This window comes from Hyaena hyaena, unplaced genomic scaffold (genome assembly GCF_003009895.1).
Source record: "Hyaena hyaena isolate Hyena2069 unplaced genomic scaffold, ASM300989v1 scaffold_93, whole genome shotgun sequence".
NCBI lineage: Eukaryota > Metazoa > Chordata > Mammalia > Carnivora > Hyaenidae > Hyaena > Hyaena hyaena.
The window spans coordinates 1,655,477-1,676,882 of NW_024080724.1; the positions used below are offsets into that span (position 1 = coordinate 1,655,477).

Here is a 21,406-nt window from a genome sequence, read left to right on the forward strand (position 1 = left end):
GAACTAGACGGTGTTATGCTAAGCAAAACAAGTCAGGCAGAGAAGGACAGATACCATATGTTTGCACATATAGGTGGATCAGGAGGAAGTTAACGGAGGACGATGCGGGAGAAGAAGGGGAAAAATAGTGGGGGAGAGGGAGAGAGCAAACCATGAGAGACTCTTGAATGCTGAAAACAAACTGAGGGCTGATGGGGGTGGGGGAGAGAGGAAAGGGGGTGATGGGCATGGAGGAGGGCATTTGTTGGGATGAGCACTGGGTGTTATATGTATATCAACTTGACAATAAACTATTTAAGGAAGAAAAAAAAGGCTGGATGAATTCTTTGTTGGTTGCATGATTGCAATTATCTTATTTTGTTAAATGTAAATATACCTATGCCCATATATTTTGATTATTTCATTTTCTAAGACGAAGTGCCAAGCATGCCTATTGGAATTATGTCCTCTGAAGTACTGGTCTTTATTTTAAGTGGCCCACGCCTGTGACCCACCAGCCCTGCAAACCACGTGGAACTCCCCTTTCACCTCTGTCCTCCTCACCCATCCACATGGACAGGAACCACACCGTGTCCTGGTCACTGATGAAGCTACAGTGCTGGGTATAGAGCAGGGATGGATGGACAGATGGATGGATGGATGGATGGATAGAGAAGGAGTCCATAAAAAATGAGCCTTTATGTGGGGTGGGTTGAGGCTCTCACAAGTACAGGCACTGGATGGTATCCACGGAGCGCTTCCAACTGTCCTTCCAGTGCTGAGCCTCCTTCACCTGCAATGTGTTGTCGTCCTGGATCTTCTTCAACTCCTCTTCAAACGACGCTAAATATTTCTAGGAGCAAACCAGCGGAAGGAGGCCAGATGAGGAGGGACTTCTGTACTCTGGGCCCTAAAGGAATGTTGTACCCCAGTGGCAGATAGCTTTTAAACCACTCCAGACACTGACAAGAGTTTCACAAATCACTTCTCATGTAGTCTGCCCAGCAACCCATGGGCAGGTCCAGTCATTTCATAGATGAGGAAACTGAGGTTCAGAATCTTGCCTGAGGCCACTCAGCTAGAAAGAGGCTGAGCAGGGGCAAGGACCCATCCCCCTGACTCTGGACTCTGCACCATTCCTAACTGCCATCCCGCACTGTGGCCTCCTGTAGCTCAGGGGACTTGGTTTCCTTATAAGGCTGATCCCTCCACATCTTGAGCCCTTACTGAACTTGGCAGAGTTGTCCCTTCTGCCCAAGGCTTGGCATGGTGGCCAGGGAAGGGGATGGGCTCTCCTCCTATGGGGGTCAGTGTATCTTGTACCATGGACAGAACACAGTTTCTCTCTGGGCACCAGGACTAACACACCCACAGGTAGCATCTGGGTGCAGCCTCCTCTTTAGGCAGGCACCAGGGGTGACTAATAGGCACTGGGCTCAAATCCTGCCTTTGTTACTTCATAGCGGCATGAGGGGGACACATTTCTTTAAGCCTCAGTGTCCTCATCAGTACGAGGGGGCAATTCATTTCCTCATGGGGCCATTATGAGGAGTTAGTGAGATGCCTCAGTAACTGTCAGCTGCTCTACCCACCACTTCTCACTGCTCTGTGCCTCTTACTACTTTGTCCCCTCACTCTGACTCAACTGTTCTTCCAGAAGGTCTTTCTTCACCCCCAACTTGGTGGGGTGTCCCTCAGCTGGGCTCCCCTGGCCCTGGGGCTCATACCCTCAGACCCACACTATCACTGGGACCAGACATGACCCACATCCTTAGGCCTGTGACCATCAACTATCTTGAGTGTTGACACTATGCTCTGGGGCACCCTGGCATGGGTCTCCTGCTCCATGGGCCAAACATGAGGGTACCTCGTGACAGGAAGCTCCCTTCTTTCCAAGGCAGCCAAACTGAGCTACCCTGTGCTCCCTGGGACACGCCCATCTGTACCCTGTCTCTAGACTCACCAAGTAGACAGCATCTCGGGCTTCCACAGCCGCCAGGTGGCCCAGGGTCGTTTTGGTGGTGGTGATGGATGATGTTTTCCGGAGGAGAATCTTGTTTTGGATGGTGACTTCAGTGGGTTTGATTCCTGGCCACTTCCTACAAATAAACATGCATGTGAAAGTCCGACATGCTTTTCATTGTCCTTCACAGCGTACCCTCCAATCCCAGTGGAAAAGTTTAACGTATCTTTTTTTTTTTTTTTTAAAGATCATGTCTTAAATGTCTTCATTAAAAGAAAAACCTTACTAAACATTTAAGCTTCTTCAAGTTCTTTTTCCTGCTTTCACACTGACTCCGTGCGGGTAGCCGGTCTTGGGTTTTGCGTGGGAGAGAGGAATGTCCCGCTTCTAGTTGTCTCCCTTTTGCAGGCCTTAGTTTCCATGGCAGTGGGCCAGCCAGGTGGCAGTCACCGATTCCTGCCCCGGTTTCCTACTGTGCTGGGCAAATCACCGCCTTACTTCTTCTTCCAGAGTCACATTCTTGGGGCTCAGGGAACAAGGACTTTGACAGCTCTCAGCATATGCACAGTGCTTCACAGTACCACCAGGGATCCAAGAATGTGCCCCATACTGGGATGGGCCTCCCTTTATTTGGGGGCCCCTTTGTGACTCCCTATCAAGGGAACTAAGAGCTTCTGAGCTCTTACTATGTGCCAGGGGCACTCTAAGTACAATCTCATTAAACTTTCTCTTTGTAATACCATGCACGGTGGGCTGCCATGCCCATTTCACAGGCGAGGAAACTGAGGCTTAGAGCAGAATGCCTTTCCAAGGCTTCCAGTTGCCCCTAACTATTCCGCTGCATCGTGCTCCAGCAAACCCAGCCATTGGTGGTATTCTTCAATGCTCTTGGGTCTTACCTGCTCCCCCGCTCAATCAGGGGCTTCTCACTTTCTTCCCTCAGGGAAAGCCTAGCGAGTTTCCTCCGTATGAGAATTGATGTCTTCTGTTTTGTGGGCTCCATCCCTGGCAGGCAAAAGACAGGTTATGACCATAACCTCACACACAGGCTGAGATCAAGGGGGTTTCTCCCCCGACCTTATGTTTAGAGGGATGAGAACTTGCTCCCTTCCTCCTGACTTGGAGTGTCCAGTGGGAGGCAGAGCCCACACTTCTTCCCACAGAGAAGCTGAAAGCAGCGGATCTGAAGGCCCAGTGAGGGCTGGGGGGCTGGTGGTGGGAGGTGTGATTTAGGTGGTCTTCCCTCCTCCAAAGCCCAGAGCATGATGGTCTGACCTTCGCACAGCTTCCACAAGCCTCCAGATAAGCTTTATAGACCCTTCTTTGGCTTATACTGGCTCAAATGGGTTCTGAACTATCCCTGGGGCAAACACATTCAAAGTTGTCCTCTGATGTCTGGCTCGCTGACCTGTCCTTTCAAGTGCCTCCGTGACAGGGCTGCACCTAGCGGAGTGACTGCCAGCAGGCAGGAGCTGCCCTGATCCGCCCTGAGAGCAGGGCCAGGCTGCTTGGCCCAGCAGCCAGAGCTGCAGCAGGAGAGAGGCCTCCCTGGGGCTGGTACGGGGGTCTTCCAGCTCCACGGTTCCTTCCAAGTTACCAAGAAAGAACTTCTTGCTGGCTGCTCTGCCTGGTCTCCCTCAGGTCTCATCTCTAGTGCCTTTGCAGGCCTCGCTTCCCCAAACAAGGCCTGCACTGGACAGAGAGATTTCCAGTAGGGGAAAATGACCAGTACCTCAAAATGCATGTACATCGTGACCCAAAAAGTCCACTTCTAGGAACCTGTTGCCCCAGAATAGAGATGTAAGGATGCAGATGTTTCCTGTAGCACAATTACAGGAGTGAAAAATTGGAAAGGGCCCAACATTCAACAGCAGGGGACTAATGAATAAATCACAATGCACAGCAAGTGAAAATACTCAAGAAGATGATTGACTGGCTTGGCCAATGGCTGTCTGAGGGTGGTTATAAAAGGGCACACACTCTATAACACACACACACACACACACACACACACACACACACACACACTCGGGCCTGTGTCCAAGAGGAAAGGACTGGAAAGATGGGATGGCAAATATTAAGGGCACTTAGTTCTGGGTGGAAGGACTGTGTTCTTCTTCTTTGTAATTAAGATTCAGTTTTTAATTTTTACTATAAAAACGCATTGTTTTTGTAATAAAAACTTTTGAGAGAGAGTGCATGCATGAGCAAGTGGGAGACGGGCAAAGGGAAAGAGAGAGACAGTTAAGCAGGTTCCACGCTCAGAACGGAGCCTGATACAGGGCTTGACTGACCTTACAAACCATGAGATTATGACCTGAGCTGCAATCGAGAGTCAGACGCTCAATCAACTGAGCCACCCAGGCACCCCAGAAACTTTTAAAAATAAAAATGATGTATTTTAATCACTCACTACATAAGTAAATGGATAACATTTACTATATAACTTAAATCTTGGGGTGCCTGGAAGGTTAAGTGTCAGACTTCAGCTCAGGTCATGATCTCACGGTTCCTAAGTTCGAGCTGTTGGACTCTGTGCCGACAGCTCAGAGCCTGGAGCCTGCTTCAGATTCTGTGTCTCCTTCCTTCTCCGACCCCTCCCCCACTCACGTGCACTCTCTCTCTTTTTGAAAAATAAACATTAGGGGAGCCTGGGTGGCTCAGTTGGTTAAGTGTCTGACTTTGGCTCACGGTTTGTGGTTTTGAGCCCTGTGTTGGACTTTGTGCTGACAGCTCAGAGCCTGGACTCTGTTTCAGATTCTGTGTTTCCCTCTCTCTCTGCTTCTCCCTCACTCATGCTGTTTTTTTCTGTCTCTCAAAAATAAATAGATGTTAAAAAAAATCTTTAAAAATTTTTAAAAAAAATAACCATTAAAAAATTTTAATCTTTATATAGTTATAAAAGCAAAACACACATTAGAAAAAGTTTAAACACTACCTAATGGGAGAAAAGAAAAAAATTTAGGAGTCTCTCACCTTTCTACCTATCAGAGATGATCATGGTCAACAGTGTGGGACCTGTCCCTCAGGCTCTGTCTCTGTTTGTTTGTCACACAGATCTACATCCATATATGTGAATATACATGTTTATATCATGTATGCATTAAAAAAATGGTATCATGGATAAATACTAATTGTCAACTTTTTCCACCATAACAGTATTCCTTCCTGACTCTGTATGTTGGCATGTGTAGACACACTGACCCCCTTTCACACCTGCACAGTATGCACGTGTACATCGGGATCAAATTTACTGATCCAATCCCCTACACGTGGATGTTAGTGTTGTTTCCAATTCTTTGCACATCAAACAGTGCTGTGATGAATATGCTTGTAAAGATCTCTTTGGAAAATTGTATAAGTATTTCTTTCGGATAAATCCCTAGGGTTAGAATTGCTGGGTGAAAGGCATACATGGTCCAAATTTTGGCAGGTGCTGACAGAAGGTTCTCCAAGACAGGGATATTGATGTACACCTCTCCAAAGGTCTCTATGGTACCTGGGCTTTCTGACATTCGCACCAGGGCTGGTTGTTGCTCAATTTAGAAACCTTGTCAGGCTGTTGGTGAAAAATGATATCTTAATAGTGTTGACATTCATCATCAGCGAGGTCGAGCATCTTTCATACTCATTGGAGATATGAACTGCTTCTCTTTTGCATGTGTTTGTCCTTTGCCTCTTTTTAGAAATTTAACCTCTACCATAGGGATGTTACATCTTTTTCTTACCTATAGCCTGTTAGGAATATTTGTCCAGTAGACTTTCAAATTTTTGACATTTTTCTTTTTTTTTTTTTTGTTTTGGCCACGGAGGAGTGCCAGCCATTGCTTTCACGGCTTCTGGCTCTCATCTGATACTCAGGGAAGCTGTCTCTACTCCAAGATTATGAAAATATTTACTATTAGGATTATTTTTTTACATATAGTTTTTGACCCATTTGGGATTTACTTTTTTAATAATAATAAAAAAACCACCTTACTGTTAATGAAAACCAAAAACCATCGGTCCTCTCGGTAGAGAATCTGGTTTCATTCTGGTGGAATTGGGGAAAAGCAGATGCCCTTGGCCCATCTCCCTCCACCTCACCCACCCCCTGGGGCTCAGGCACAAGGTCAGTGGCACCACTTACTTGCAACCCGGATGTCATCGATGGTGACCACTTCATCCAACTGCAGCAGGAACTTCTCGGCGAAGCTGGCCAGGTTGGCTATGAAAAACCGGCCATACTTCCTGGTGGATTCCTGCAGGAAACACGGGGGAATGTTCTCCCTGCTGCTGCAGGGAGAGAGGCCTGCCTCCAAAGGCCAGCTGAGGGAGGACTTGGGGAGCCAGCAGGTGAGACAAAACCAAAGCCATGAATCAGTTATGTCCAAGTTAAGTGGTGTCTGGTCCTAAGGAAAGAGGCTTCTTGCAAGAGCTGACTGGGTTCAAAGATAGGAAATGATTTAGAAGTGGCCAAGCTGGGCACCTGGGTGGCTCAGTTGGCTCAGCATCTGAATTCGGCTCAGGTCATGGTCTCAACAGTTTGTGAGTTCGAGCCCAGAATCAGGCTCTGTACTGACAGCTCAGAGCCTGGAGCCTGCTTCGGATTCTGTGTCTCCCTCTTTCTCTGCCCCACCCCGACTCACGCTCTCTCTCTTTCTCTCTCTCAAAGATAAACAAACATTTTAAAAAAGAGGTGGTCAAGGAACACCCACAGATTATTAGCTAAATACAAAATAAATAGATGTGGATATTGAAAAAAGTTCTCATTAGTAATTTTGTAACTAATTAATTTAGAAATCAAAAGATGCAAGTTAAGCAGTCAATAATGGCCAGTCAGCCCTATAAAACCTGTTGGCTTTCATGCCCCCTTTGGCCAGGTGCCAGCAAGAGTCCATGTTCAGTACTGTTGCTGGACTGTCAGTTGGGGGAGTCTCTCTGGGGGCAGTATAGTGCTCAGCACCCAGTCCCACTGACCTCAAGCTTCTCCCTGGTAGTCCTAATCACAGTGTCTAAATCTTCCTGCCTTTTCTTTTCCACTTGACACAGAGACTCCATTTCTTGGATATGTTCAGGATGTCCGAGATTTTGATGGAGCTTCTTGGCATTTTCATCCTTCAATCAAACAATCCAGAAATCAGTGGGGATATTGACCTGGTCTCTAGGTGAGGGCCAGAATGTCATGGGCCCATGTCCTCTAATAATGGCCATAGTCAGATTTGATGTGTGCTCTGACCTGCGTGTGTGAACGGCCATGGCTGGGCAGAGGAGGGCAGAGAAAGCAAGATGGGGGGATGGTTGGAGCGGACTCTGAGGGCTAGGGAGTGAGAGAGCTCAGCAGCAGCCCCAGCATAACCAAGGCCTTAAGTCCAATAAAATCAATGGCATCCACGTCCTCTGGCTTGTAGACCATTGTTGCTGATGTCAGTGACCACACTCCTACAGAATCAGCAAACCCACCCATTAAATCCAAAAAGGAGCTTATAGAACACCTATGAAGAAGAAGGCATTTCTCCAATGCTCTGTGTCCCTCAGCCCCCATCCAACAATGCCAACCTGACCAGGTCTACTTATGCCTTTCCTCCATCTCTGAACTCCCAGGGGCCCTTGTCCCAGAGAAAGAAGACTGGTCCTGGGGACCCCCACCTTCCTTATCTCTAGCTTCTCCTGATAATTCCAGAACTGTTCCCGGATCTCTTTGGCAGAGGTGCAGAATCTTTTCCAGTGGTGTTCTTTGAAGTTCTCCATCACCAGCCAGCAGACCTGGGGTAGTAGCTCCTCAAATCTCCTCATCTGGGCCCGTAATTCTGTAGAAGTTGGGGGTGAGGGACCAGGGGAGGGAACAGAGCAGAGCCAAGGTGTTGAAGTGATCTCTCCCACAAAGCCCCAAAGCAATTTCCCAAAGAGAAGGACTTGGTCTACAATGTGGTAACAGCTATCTCATCAAGAGGGGTCCTGTGGTCAGAGCAGTACAGAAAATACTGGATTAAGTAAATTCAAAGAACTTCCTTTGATATTCTGCAGGACTTCCCAGCTCATGAAAAGTGCATAGAGTCTTGAGTCTGTTTTATCGATTATCTCCTCAAAGACTGCCTCAACCCTGGTCCCCCTCTGTCCCTGGGGACTCCTATGTTAGACCTACCTTCTCCATATCCTTTACCTCTCTCCCAGACTGTCATTTCTTTGCGTTTCTGCATTGAGTTTTGGATATTTTCTCTGATAGTAGAAGCCATTCACAAATTCAAAATTTGAACTATTTATTTTTCTAATATAGAAGTTCTATGTGGTTTTCTTTTCTATTTGGTCATTTTCATAGTCTCTCACTCCTTTCTTATGTTTCCAGTGTCCTTTTAAATTTAATTGCAATGAATACTTTATATCCTTTGTATGATATGTTCAGTATCTGAAGTCTTTACTGATCTCATTCTGCTGCCTCATGATTTAGGGGTCTTTTCTCTGTGTGTGTGTGTGTGTGTGTGTGTGTGTGTGTGTATGTCTGGTTTGTTTACTGTGAGCTCTTATTCTGAGAATTTAATTTGTGAGAATCCTTAGAGGTGTGAATAGAAGGTGGGTTCCTTTTCTAGAAAGGATCTGTGGTGTCTACCAGAGAAGCATCTGGGCACCACCAACTCAAGATCATTTTAAGCTAAATTATCAGCAGGAGGTCTTTTGGATGATCCACAAAACAAAATCAACTTCAAGCACAAAGGCCACTTAATAGTTATGGATTCATATTGCAGTTTCCCTTCTGCTTTACCCAGCACCAAGGTGTTTTAATAAGGCAGTTTCCTTCTAGTTGCAGCTGCTGGTGATGGTGCAGGACAGGGGAGGGAGCTTGGTTTCTGTCTCATTCACCCTACTCTGCAGCTGGAGCCCTGTGGGGTCCCAGTTTTCCTGTGGCTTGTGTCCTTCCAGACTTTCCAACTGTGGGTGGTTTGGGGATTTGTCTCCTGTTCCCAAAACCCCGGAGGCCATGAAAACAAGGTTCAAGCTCACCTAGGAGTCAGCAATGCCTTTAGGGCAATGTGTTACTGTTCAATTTCTCTCTTGGAGTTCCTATTGTCACTCAGTTTGGGAGCCTTGTGTGTTTCTTACTTTATGGCTAACTCATCAATACATCTGAAAGAGTTCATCTCGAAAATACTATATCCAATACTTGTAAATGTTTTCAGTGAGGGGTTTGGCCAGGATACCGGACTCCCAAACTGCAGGAAGTGGAAGTCGCCATTTAGTGGGAACTGTGACTCTTCCAGAGAGGGACATAATCTGTAGCATTTCCTAAACCCGTCTGACCACTGAACCTTTCTTTTGAGGAAGGTCATATAGGATGGGAGCCCAGACTTCCCAGGGGGACATTTTGTGCTAGAGAAACAAAATGCTATAGTAGTTTCAATGCCAGTCATTCGACAGCCACAGGAGTGAGAGCCACCACTGATTATGTCCCTTGTATATGGCAGGTCTGTGTGGTGGGCTTAATCCTCAAAAAAGCCTTGCACATGAGTGTTGTCTTTATCTCCAGTTTACAGACAAGGAAACTGAGGCTCACAGAGGTGAGGTGACTTGGTCAGGGTCATAAGGCAGGGATATGGCGGTGCTGGGCCTAGAAGCCAGGTCTGGCTGCCCTCTAATCCTCTCCCCCTTCTACCCATGCTGCCCCTCAACCAACACAGCAGACCTGTGATGGGCCCTCAGGTTCCCTGCTTTAGAATCAGGAATAATTAGGACTTACAACTGCATCAAACATGCGTGGCTATGGGCAAAGATGCAGAGGAACGTGAAGAAATGGGCAAAGGTGTGCGCTGGGCATGTTTTCACAACCTCTTTGACGTCATTACAATAAGTGTAAATGGCACGATGTATTCTATCTGCCTGTTTTCATGTCCCTATTCTCCAGGAGGCTGTGTCTATTGGGGTCGTCAGAGCCCAGCATGGGCCAGACGTACAGTCGACACTTAACAAATATCCGTGGAAAGTTTTCTTCAGACCTTCAAATACAGAGTTACCATGCGACCCAGCAATTCCGCTCCTAGTTATACATCCAAGAGAAAGGTAAACATCTGTCCACACAAAACGTGTGTGTGAATGTTTGTAGTAGCGGTATTCACAGTAGCCAAAGGTGGAAACAGACAAACGTGTACCGATGCAGGGTAAACAAAACGTCGCACATGCACACAATGGAATAAGAATGAGCCATGAAAAGGAACAAAGTACCGACCCACACTACAACACAGGTGAACCTTGAAAATATTATGCAGAATGAAAGAAGCCAGTCACAAAACACCGCACAGTGATTCTGTTCATATGCAGGCTCAGAAGAGGAAAGTCTACAGAGGCAGAAAGTGGTTGAGTGGTTGCTTAGGGCTGGGGCAGTGATGGAGGGGCAGGGTTCTAAAACTGAGAAGTAGTGATGGCTGCCCAACTCCGAGAATATACTAAACTCCACTGAATTGGACACTTTACATGGGTGCATTGTGTGGTATGTGAATATCTCAATAGAGCTGTCAAAATTACCTGTGCAATGAACAAAACATTTTTAGTGATACAAATCACCAGATTTCTCAAGAAAAGTGATTGTTTTTCAGCATCATTGTGTCTCCCAGTTACATCTGATCAGTGTTTTTACCTAATTCGAAGATGCCAGCTTTCCACAGGGAGGCTCCTGCGCCTCCCCCGGTGACGTCCAGCTCAGGAGGGCACCCTCCAGGCTGTGAGGCCCAGGCTCTGCTCAACTGGTGACACGTGCCACACCCTCAACCTGCCTGCCCGCCTGCCGCCCAGACCCACCTATGAGGCAGGAGTTATGGTACTCATTTGTCTGGTCGTAGTACCCCAGGATCCTCTTGCAGATGTTCTCGGCGCACTGGTCAAAGTTATCGTACATGCAGTCAGGTCTGGTGACCGAGCGCTTCTCTCTGCGGTAAAACTCCTGCAAGAGAGGTTGACGGTGTCTGGGCAAGGATGCTCACCCTGGAGCTCTGGCCCATGCTCCTGCATCCTCCACCCTGCTCTCCACACCTCCTAGCCCTTTCTCTGGATGTCACCTCTGCCAGCCACACTTTCCCTACCCAACTGCCCTTTTTACCACTGACAATATCCCAGTATGCAAGGCCTAAGTGACCGAAAATGGCAAGACTCTTATTTGTCCTTCCATTTGTCCAAGACCCAAATGGAATCTCATTCCAATGACCAGGTTGAGAGCTTTGTATGAAGTACCAAGCTAGGGACTAGGCCAGAGGCCACAGTATGGAGGCCTCAGAGCCTCTGCTCTGAAGGATCTGCAGCCCAGTGGGAGGCTGGCAGGAACACGTCCAGACACCTCTGTGTGGGGCGTGCTGGAACTGGGCACTGAGTAGCTCAACAGCTCCACCCATCTCCCTGTGGTGCCGCCATGTCTGTCACCCTATGCAGGGTGCCGGCCTCCCAGGGATGGAGATTGGGCTTGTTCTTCTTGGCCCACCCAGTATCTGACATAGAGTTAGTGTCCAAGAAATGCCTGGTGGCTCAATAAATGGATAAATGAATGAACGAGGTTTAACTTTTAGGATGAAGAAAACACTACATGAGGTGACAGAAGTTTGGTAGCTGTGGTTGTGGGAGCTGGAATCCCCTTTCCTCAGTTTTACCCACAAAGCCATTATCAGCAAAATACAAGAGGCAGAAGCAGCTGGAAACATGTGGCCAGAAGCCAGTCCAGGGGCACACAGAGGCCTGTGGGCAGCAGCCCTCACCTCCACGACATTCAGCAGATGCTCGTTGCTCTCCCAGAGGAGGGTCAGGATGATGCCTTTAAAATCCCTGCAAGACACAAAAGACAGATCCCTGAGGGGCCTTGTCTGATCACACCAAATGGTGTGGCCAAAACCAAATGGACTCCGGAGAGTCAAAACCAAAAGGCTCCGGAGTGCCCAGCAGCCCAGCCAGAATTGGTCAGTGCATGTGACACCCAGCTGCAAGCTTGTGTTCTCACTTAATATTTCTATTTGTCTAGTTTAATGGCTCTTGTTTGTGATAAGCTGGGTGTGGCCCCTTCCTCATTCATTGTAGCTACTTGCTCCTACCCTGGGACCTTTACACACATGGATTTCTCCCCAGAGAACACGGTTAACTTTCCTCTTGGTCACATTTGCTCCTGCTCTTCCTCAGATCCCAGCTTGGTGGCAATTCCAGACCATCCTGGTGCAATGCTCTCAGAGTGGTCCTCAGCCCTACAGCACTCCCCACAGAGGGGTTTGGGACTGATTTTTGTGACCAGCTCATTAAACCCTCTCTCTCCCAGAAGATGGTGAAGTGCACCTAGACAGACTGCATGCATCTATTTTGCTCACCACGGAACCCCCAGTCCCACCATAGGGTCTGCACTTATTAGTGCCTCAGTATTGGTTGAATGAAGAAAGAACGGTTTCTCGTAAATATTAATCAAATAAGCAGGACTTCCTGTAGGACCAAACAGCCTCCTTCTGGTACCTCTGGCCTTTAGGCTGACTCTTTGCACACCAGGGCTGTGTTAAACAAATTTGCACAGATCCAGTGTATATTCCTGGCCAGTGAAGTCAATTTTCTCAATAGTAAGAGTGAAATAAGGGAAGAGATAGATGTATTAGAACTCAATGTAACCTAGAACCTTAATAAGATGCAGGACACTTAATTTTTCACAATTTTTGTTAAGTGATGCAGTCACTGTTGTACACCACACATTGCTGGCCAATTTCTAAAACATATGTATAGAGGTCACTCACGGTTTTGTTTTAAAATTCACTCATCATGGGGCGCCTGGGTGGCTCAGTTGGTTATGCGTCCGACTTTGGCTAAGGTCATGATCTCACGGTTCGTGGGTTCGAGGCCCGCATCGGGCTCTGTGCTGACAGCTAGCTCAGAGCCTGGAGCCTGTTTCAGATTCTGTGTCTCCCTCACTCTCTGACCCTCCCCTGTTCACGCTGCCTCTCTCTCTCAGAAACAAATAAAACATTAAAAAAATTAAATTCACTCATCATAATTAAAGAAAATTAGAAATGTACTGAAAAGCAAAGGAGAAAATGAATGCCAACATTTTATTGCATTACCTTCCGGCTGCTTTTAAAGTCAGTTTGGAATTAGGTTCATGTGTATTCTACATTCTGTTCACTTGTTAAGTGTTCCCCCACATTAAGATATCTTTTTAAATGGCTGTGTAAAACCATTGAGTAAGTAAGCACCATGGTTTGTAATCCTCTATTTTTGGAATGTCAGGTTTTCTCATTTTTTAAAAATCTTTCTCTTTTTAAATTTATTTATTTAAATTCAAATTAGTTAACATACAGTGTAGGATTGGTTTCAGGAGATAACCCAGTGATTCATCACTTACATATAACACCTAGTGCTCATCCCAACAAATGCCCTCCCTAATACCCATCCCCCACTTAGCCCATCCCCCACCACCTGTATTTTAAGAGTCACTTATGGTTTGCCTCCCTGTCTTTATCTTATTTTTCCCTCCCTTCCCCTATGTCCATCTGTTGTGTTTCTTAAATTCCACATATAAGTGAAATCATATATTTTGACTGACTTGTTTTGCTTAACATAATACATTCTAGTTCCATCCATGTTGTTACAAATGGCAAAATTTCATTCTTTTTGATTGCCAAGTAATACTCCATGGAGTGTACCACCTCTTCTTTATGCATTCATCAGTCGATGCACATTTTGGCTCTTTTCATAATCTGGCTATTGTTGACAGCGCTGCTATAAATAGTGGGGTGCATGTGCCCTTTCAAATCAGCATTTTTTAAAAGTTTATTTATTTTTGAGAGAGCACAAATGGGGTAGGTGCAGAAATGAGAGAGAATTCCAAGCAGGCTCTGTGCTGTCAGCGCAGAGCCTAATGCAGGGCTCAAACTCACAAACCATGAGATCATGGCCTGAGCTGAGATCGAGAGACAGATGCCTAACCAACTGCACCCATGCACCCCCGAAAGCAGCATTTTGTATCCTTTGGATAAATGCCTAGTAGTGCAATTTCTGAGTCATAGGATAGTTCCATTTTTAACTTTTTGAGGAATCTCCATATTGTTCTCCAGAGTGGTTGCACCAGTTTGCATTCCCATTAACAGTACAAAAGTGTTCCCCCTTCTCTGCATCCTTGCCAATATCTGTTGTTTCCTGAGTTGTTAATTTTAGTCATTCCAACAGGTGTGAATGGTATCTCATTGTGGTTTTGATATGTATTTCTCTGATGATGAGTGATGCTGAGCATCTTTTCATGTGACTGTTAGCCATCTGGTTGTCTTCTTTGGAAGTGTCTATTCATGTCTTCTGCCCATTTCTTCAGTGGATTGTTTGTTTTATTGGGTGTTGAGTTTGATAAGTTCTTTATAGATTCTTGATACTAACCCTTTATCTGATATGTCATTTGCAAACACCTTCTCCCACTCCATCGGTTGCCTTTTAGTTTTGTTGATTGCTTCCTTTGCTGTGCAGAAGCTTTTATCTTTTTTTTTAATGTTTGTTTTTGAGAGAGAGAGAGAGAGAGAAAGTAGAGGAGGGGCAGAGAGAGACACACACACAAAATCCAAAGCAGGCTCCAGGCTCTGAGAAGTCAGCACAGAGCCTGACATGAGGCTTGAACTCACGAACTATGAGGTCATGACCTGAGCTGAAGTTGGACACTTAACCAACTGAGCCACCCGGGTCCTCCCAGAAGCTTTTTATCTTGATAAGGTCCCAATAATTAATTTTTGTTTTATTTCCTTTGTCTACTATTTGATTAGGCCTCATCCTTGGGCACCGCCTTTGGCTTGCTGGGACCAATGTTAGCAAGAATGTTATTAAGTCAGGGGTGCCTGGGTGGCTAAGTCGGTTAAACATCAGACTATCGACTTTGGCTCAGGTCATGATCTCACTGTTCATGAGATTGAGCCCTGGCATTGGGCTCTGCACTGACAGCATGGAGCCTACCTGAGATTCTCTTTCTCTCAAAATAAATAAATAAACATTAAAATAAATAAATAATCTAAAAAATACTGTTAAGTCAGTTCAGATACTAGCCCCCCATCCAATATCCGAGCACCTTTGATTTCCAATAGCCATGGCCTACCTGAAGCAAGAATCCTGCTAAGTAAGCAAGAATCCCACTGCCCTCAAATTTTCAATGTACTGAGCTCCTTGCTCTTCACTTTGTCCTCACTGTATTCAGAGTTGAGCCCCATCCCTCTTTCCTGTTGCAACTGTCTTGACACCTATTGCAATGGTCCCATATAAAGCATTCCTTACTGTTTTAACAAGTATCAGAATAATTTTTTCCTTAACACCTCCCACTGGCAGTGCCTGGGAGGGACCATCTGCACCCTCCCTTGATAAACTGGGAACTTCCTCTAAAATCTATTTACATATTGGTTAATCTTGGGCAAAATATGGAATGGAATTGTTCCCCTTTCATTTGTTTGCATTCTAGTGAGAATTAGTGTTTTCTCCACATGTTTGCTCCTAATTTTACTTCCTCCTCATATGTGGTCTCTTCCAATTCTGCCCTTACCATATTGTGTGTTGGAAATTTCCTTAGCAATTTTCTGGGGGAAGGGGATGAGGAGAGGAGCCAATTTTTCCCTTTTCGGCTTTATTTACCACTATTGTGTCTTGGATGGTTGTTATTTAGCTTTTAATTACATTTTACCTCAACAGAGTTTAAAAATTTGTTTGCCAAAATTTTCCATCTTTTTCCCTGTGATTTCATCCAGTGCTTCTTGGAGTGATGATCCTGTATTACACAAGGGAGGCCCACGGAAGACTTGCTGCCTCCTCTTTACAAATCCAAGAGGAGGATTCTCTTCGACCTTCTGTGCACAGGGAAGGTGAAGGCTTGGGGAGAAGCCAGTTAGCCAGAGTCCCAATGTGGGGGTAAAAACATCAATCTGATTCCATTTTCTGAGCAATTCACCACTGCACTATGCTAAGAAAGTCTCTCCCTTTCAGAGATTTCATAAGTGCTCAATTTCTTTTTTCTTTTTTTTTTTTCTATTTAGCCTGTGATCTTTTTTTTTCACCACTAAAATACTGTGGTGTATTCTTGCTATGGCTAACTATTTAGCAATAAAAGGGATGAACTATTGATGTCTGTGACCAATGGGGTGGATCTCAAGGGAATTATGTTGAGTATGAAAAGCCACTCTGCAAATGTCATACACTATATAAGACTATTTATATGACCTTCTTAATAAGACAAAATGATAGGGATGGAAAAGGGATCAGTGGTTGCTCAGGGTTAGGGATGGAGAGGGAGGGCGTGGCTATAAAATGGCGGCAGGAGTGACGTACACTTGGTGGCGATGGAACAGTTCTGTTTCTTGATTGTGGTGATGGTTACATGAATATACACATGTGATAAAATGGCAGAACTCTATAAAATTGAGAGAGAGTCAAGATTTTAATGATGAGGATTGCTTTTTTGTGAATGGGACAAGGGAGCATCTAGCTGCTGACTTGGACCCAACTTCTAGGTCCTGAGGCCACTCTTTTTTAATGTTTATTTATTTTTGAGAGAAAGAGCTGGGGGAATGACAGAGAAAGAGGGAGACAGAGCATCTGAAGCAAGTTCTCCACTGTCAGTTCAAAACCTGACATGGGACTTGAACCCACGAGCCATGAGAGCATGACATGAGCTGAAGTTGGACGCTTAACCAACTGAGCCACCCAGGTGCCCCCAAAACCACCCTTGTCTGCAAACTTCACAAACCTCAGAGATCAGATCAGTGGGGCAAAAAAGGCTGATGGTGAGTTCCCTGATTAAGGGGGAGAGGGTGTCTGCTGCAGACCTTGACTTTTAGTGTTTTCAATTTTCTGAAGCTGTTATTTGTTTGAAATGCAGCCATATGAAGTGGAACGGAGTTTATTTTAATCAATGAAATTAAAATTAAGGAAAAGAGGAATGGGGGAGGTGAGGCATTAAAAAATTGAAGGAAAAAAAACCCCATAAACAAATCCCAGACTTGAAAGGGGTGTGCTGCCAGCTACCCCAAAAACCTTAGCTTAGAAAATGTGAAGTTTTGGTGAAAATGTCTCTCAACAAATTTAGGTGAAATGGGATGAAACAAACTGGCCTTGACCCTTAACTGTCCCCTTGCCAATCTCTCCTGCTCTGCTTATTTTCCCCTCAGCTGTGTCAGGTTTAGCCACCCGCTCACCCAGACAATGAGCTAGAATGGACTTGAAGGAAAAGGTGCCACTTACTCAGCCAAAGGTGGTGGCTTCTCCCCGAGCACCTGGTACCTTCTGTCCATTCGGTTGGGCTTGGAGTACCGTGCGATGCTGTGGGACAAAGGCGGGTCAGTGGTCTGGAGGCTGGGGTAGACAGGCAGGTCTGTGGGAGCCCCACCTAGGTTGCTGGAGGCTCTGGGCCTGCCTGGGGGACACCGTGACCCCCATGTCTGGGCCTGAATCCTTCAAGATACTTCCCTACTCCTCAACAGCTGTGGAGACAACCGTAGCACGGGAGCGAAGTCCATATCGCCAAAACTGACCCAAGACGCCCGGGAGGGGGTGAGGGGCTAGAAATTTGTATCCTTGCCTCCCTGTGGGGAGGACCCAAAGAAAAACCTGTTGGGTGATTTTCAAATAAGAATACAATATGCCCAATAAAAGTTGAATTCCATATATAAGGAGCAAATAATTTTTAGTGTAAGTATGTCGTATGCAACATCAGACAGCCCCCGCAACATGGACTTCATTTTGTAACCACTGAGGGACTGAATATACAAATAGACAATAGCCAGACTGCACATAAATACAGAACTCTGACCCAGAACCTGCAACATGCCCAGGAAACCAACTTCTTGTCTGTAATAAACAACTCAGGAAGTCAGTCTGATAGAAGTCAGACTTGGAGGAAGCCATATTGTCATCTCTAGTGGCAATCCGGGAAGGCTATACAATAACCCCTGTAACAATCATCTCCACGTGGTCAGGACTTGATTACTGACTGACAGCTTCCCTAATTTTGTCCCTGCTTTCAACTTAGAACCAACTAGGGAAAGTCAAATATGCAGCCCTAAATAATCACATAGAATGCCCCGAGGCTAATTGGCCTGACTCCAGCTTCCCCACATCAACAACGTCCAATAAAGGCACACTTAGAGCCTTGCCTTTCTCTGCTATACAGCCTTTTCACTCCCTGGCCTGCCTTTGAGTCTCTGCTAAAACATATGCAATGATGGCTGACTCCCTTGCTGTACCAAGCTCTGAATAAATAGCCTTTGGTTTTCTAGTTTGGTTGGTCTTAGGTTTATTTCCACTCTGCAGATGGCATTGATGTTCATGGACCTTTGAAGTATGCAAAGCAAGAATTATCTCATTGCTACTTCCTCAAAACCAGGAATCAAACCATAAAAATGAGGGCTCACAGAGAACCCAGAAGTCAGTTCGGTCACTGGCTCTGTTACTTGCCTTCTGTTGAATCAGTCTCAGGGGTCAGCAGGGCTCACATTTACGGAGCCATGAGTCTAATGACCCCTATGGGGGCATAATGGGCAGAGTGCCTGATCAGGATGCAGAGGCCCAGGATTTCTCCTGCGAGGAAAGCCATCTCTAATGTTCCTCTTTTTGACCAGGATAACTGGGTGTGGGAAGAGGGCTGGGATCTACCAGTTGTCACACTGAATACCCAGATGGGTTCTCAAGGTAGGGGGCCTTTATGAGCCGCATCACTCAGCAGGAATGAGCACAGACCTGACTAACACCAGCTCCAGAGCCAACCTCTCACTGGGTCCCTTGGAGTCTCAGAGCTGTGAGTACAGGTGGTACATTCTGAGGACAGATGGGTAAATGGACAGGGTGGTCTCTGGCCTACATCTAGGGGGCCAGGGAAGGCACCTGGGAAGGGGAGCCCCTCGGCAGCCCAGCATCCCTACCTCCCTATTGAAGTGGCACTGGCACTGGACAGGGCCTTTCTCATGATGTGTTCTCCCCGGCTCCGGTGTCGCTTCAAGCCTTTGGGTGATGAGGACACGGGACAAGAACAGAGGACCCGAGGTGAGGATGGACCAGGTGGCAACACTGGCTTCCCCACTGCCAATGCCCCGAGACCCACAGGCCTGTTTGCCTCTACCTATCTGGGACCGCTCTTTGTCGCACTGCTGGGTTGAGCATTTCGAGTCAGGAAGTCTGAAACCAAAAGAAAGGATGTGAGCTTTTCCCATGACCATGAGGACATCTCAGGGCAGGCATTGAGTACCATCCCAGTTAGTGCACAATACCATGTAAACCTGTCCTATTATGGGGTCCATTTTAGAGGAGGAAACTGAGGCTCTAGGGAAAAAGCCCTTATACAAAGTCACAGGCTGTCACAGGCGGGAACCTTGGAGGTAGGACCCTACAGATGGTCCTTGAAGGCTCAGGGCCAAAAGTTGTTGTGGCAGGCCCCATTGTACACCCCATGGCCACTCACTGCAGGATCTTCTTGACCACTTCCACAGCTGGGTCTTCAATCATGGACTTCCCCATGCGGCTCGGCTGGGCGAAGGACTCAGGGGTGACCAAATCTACCTTGGCTTCCTCTTCAAGGGCTTCTGAAGACACCAGGATGTCACTCTCCACTTCCAGATCAGTCATGAGGTCGTCCTGCAGCCCCAAGAGAAGGGCCAGAGTGTGTGGGCCCAGTCCACATGGCGGGGATGAAGGCAGGTGGGGTTCATGTTCCAATACCACCCTGCCCAGGGGCTGTGCCTGGAGGCTAGCTGCCTGACTCTTCGAGTCTCTATTTTCTTTCTAAAAAATGGTAATGGTCATATCTCCTTTAGAGTCATTCACTCATTCATTCATTTATATGTGCATGTTGGCTTTCAAAAAGATTTCCTGAGTACCTGCTTTCTGCAAGGCTCTGACTGGGATACAGGGTGGAGAGGTAATTGGTGACCTTTGTTTTTACGGGGTTTACAGTCTAGTCACAGAGACAAACATTTAACATGCATTTCTACAAATAAATGTCTGATCAAAATTGGGACCAGTGCTATGAAGGAAAAGTTCCAGAGTCTTCCATGAGGCTGAGGGTCATGGGTTTACAAGGCCAGCCCAAAGATGTGTCCAGTCAGTGTTCTTGAAATGGATGAGTGAATGAATAAATGTGTGGACAAGTGAGTGGCCAACTCCCCCTACAAGTCAGATCTTAGAGAAAGGGTAGGAGTAGTGGCCCAAAATGAGGGCTTAGTTAGGCTGTTCCCTATTTTATTTGAGTCTCGTCTCAGAAGAAGCCAGTGGTTGCTCGTGGGTGTGGGTGGGAAGGACCCTAGCTGGACTCCTGAGTTCTGTCCTAAAGGGCACACTGCTGGTGGTACGATGGAGGGTTAGTATTGGTGGCATGGTGGGAAGAGCATCCCCAGAGAAGGAAGGGCTGGTTCAAGACGTGGCAGCGAGAGGGTGGCCAAGCAGAACTTGAGGGATGTCCACTTAGGTCCCTATTGATTCTATGCCACACACCCTTGGAAGTTGGTTGAGTGCCCCTGGTGTTTAAAACCTGGTGTGAGAGGCTGAGTGTGGGGTGAGGGTGACAGAAGCTCTGCCCTCCTGGGGCACACAGTCTGGACAGACAGCCCCTAAAAATGGAGACGTCGCTGTGGTCTGTGAGAGAAGGCCCAGTGGGAAGTGATGTCTTTGGGGTGGGAGTGGGGGGTGAGAAATGAAGAGACCATGGAGGGCAGACCACAGAGGCTGCTGTGAAGGCTCGGTTGAAGGATGTGGATTTCACCCTGAGTGATTGGGAGAGTGGCACAGTCAGACTGATCTCCAACAGTTCAGGGAGTGGATCAGGAGGGGAAGTGAGAGAAAAAGAGCAGCCACGTGGGCAAGAAGAGGTGGTGGAGGTGGGGTGGGGAGAAGCCAGTGGTTGCTTGTGGGTGTGGGTGGGAAGGAGAAGGCTGAAAGGCGAGGGTAGCCTGAGAGCTGGTAACTGGTAGGTCTTGGTGGAGGTGAGGAGATGGTGCCAGGAGCTGAGGAATCTCCTGAGGTTGCAGGGAAGGGGACACTCTGGGATTTGAATCCAGATCTGGCTTCACAGCATATGGTGTATGGTCTTTCCAAGGGAACGTGGTAGACTTGGTGTCCAGCAGGAGCCTGGGAGCTCTCTTTCCTTAGGCTCTGCTGAGCTCTGCAGGCCTCCTGAGAACCTAGACACAACAATTCAGCCACCCTTCTTTTAGCGTGCGTTCCTTACTGTAAAGACCACTTGAGTCATGGATACTGTGTCCAGCCTACAATTGAGGTACTGAATCCTCTGGCCCAGTTTTTCTTTCCAAGTCCGGACCAAGCCAAGGAGGTCATCCGCGGTCACCACCTAGAAGAAGAAAGTTGTAGGAAGCAAGCTGCAGGAGGGCCGCCGCCCTCCATCTGAAGCACAGGCTTCTTGGTTCAAGGAAGGCCCCTCACCTGCAGGGAGGGCCCCAGGAGAGAGGGTGATGCTAGCTGGCTCTCTGGGGCAGCTGCAGCAGGGCAGCAAATCCTTCACTAAATGGCCCAGAGTTCTAG

At 46.9% G+C, this 21,406-nt stretch overlaps 1 protein-coding gene across 2 annotated transcripts in view; it reads right to left on the bottom strand.

Moving 5' to 3' along the window:
* Positions 1-439: 439 nt before the first annotated feature.
* CCDC180 (coiled-coil domain containing 180) overlaps positions 440-21,406 on the bottom strand; it is a 59,847-nt gene continuing 38,880 nt past the window's right edge. For both annotated transcript variants that reach the window (XM_039234745.1, XM_039234744.1), the window contains 13 exons: positions 21,096-21,215; positions 19,335-19,507; positions 18,996-19,051; positions 18,799-18,877; positions 17,123-17,200; positions 11,653-11,719; positions 10,709-10,850; positions 7,571-7,731; positions 6,902-7,039; positions 6,072-6,183; positions 2,842-2,947; positions 1,943-2,078; positions 440-832 (listed from right to left, as the gene is read on the bottom strand). In XM_039234745.1, the coding sequence (XP_039090676.1) occupies positions 701-832; positions 1,943-2,078; positions 2,842-2,947; positions 6,072-6,183; positions 6,902-7,039; positions 7,571-7,731; positions 10,709-10,850; positions 11,653-11,719; positions 17,123-17,200; positions 18,799-18,877; positions 18,996-19,051; positions 19,335-19,507; positions 21,096-21,215 (1,500 nt within the window). In that variant the 3' untranslated portion in view covers positions 440-700. The remainder of the gene's footprint in view (positions 833-1,942; positions 2,079-2,841; positions 2,948-6,071; positions 6,184-6,901; positions 7,040-7,570; positions 7,732-10,708; positions 10,851-11,652; positions 11,720-17,122; positions 17,201-18,798; positions 18,878-18,995; positions 19,052-19,334; positions 19,508-21,095; positions 21,216-21,406) is intronic.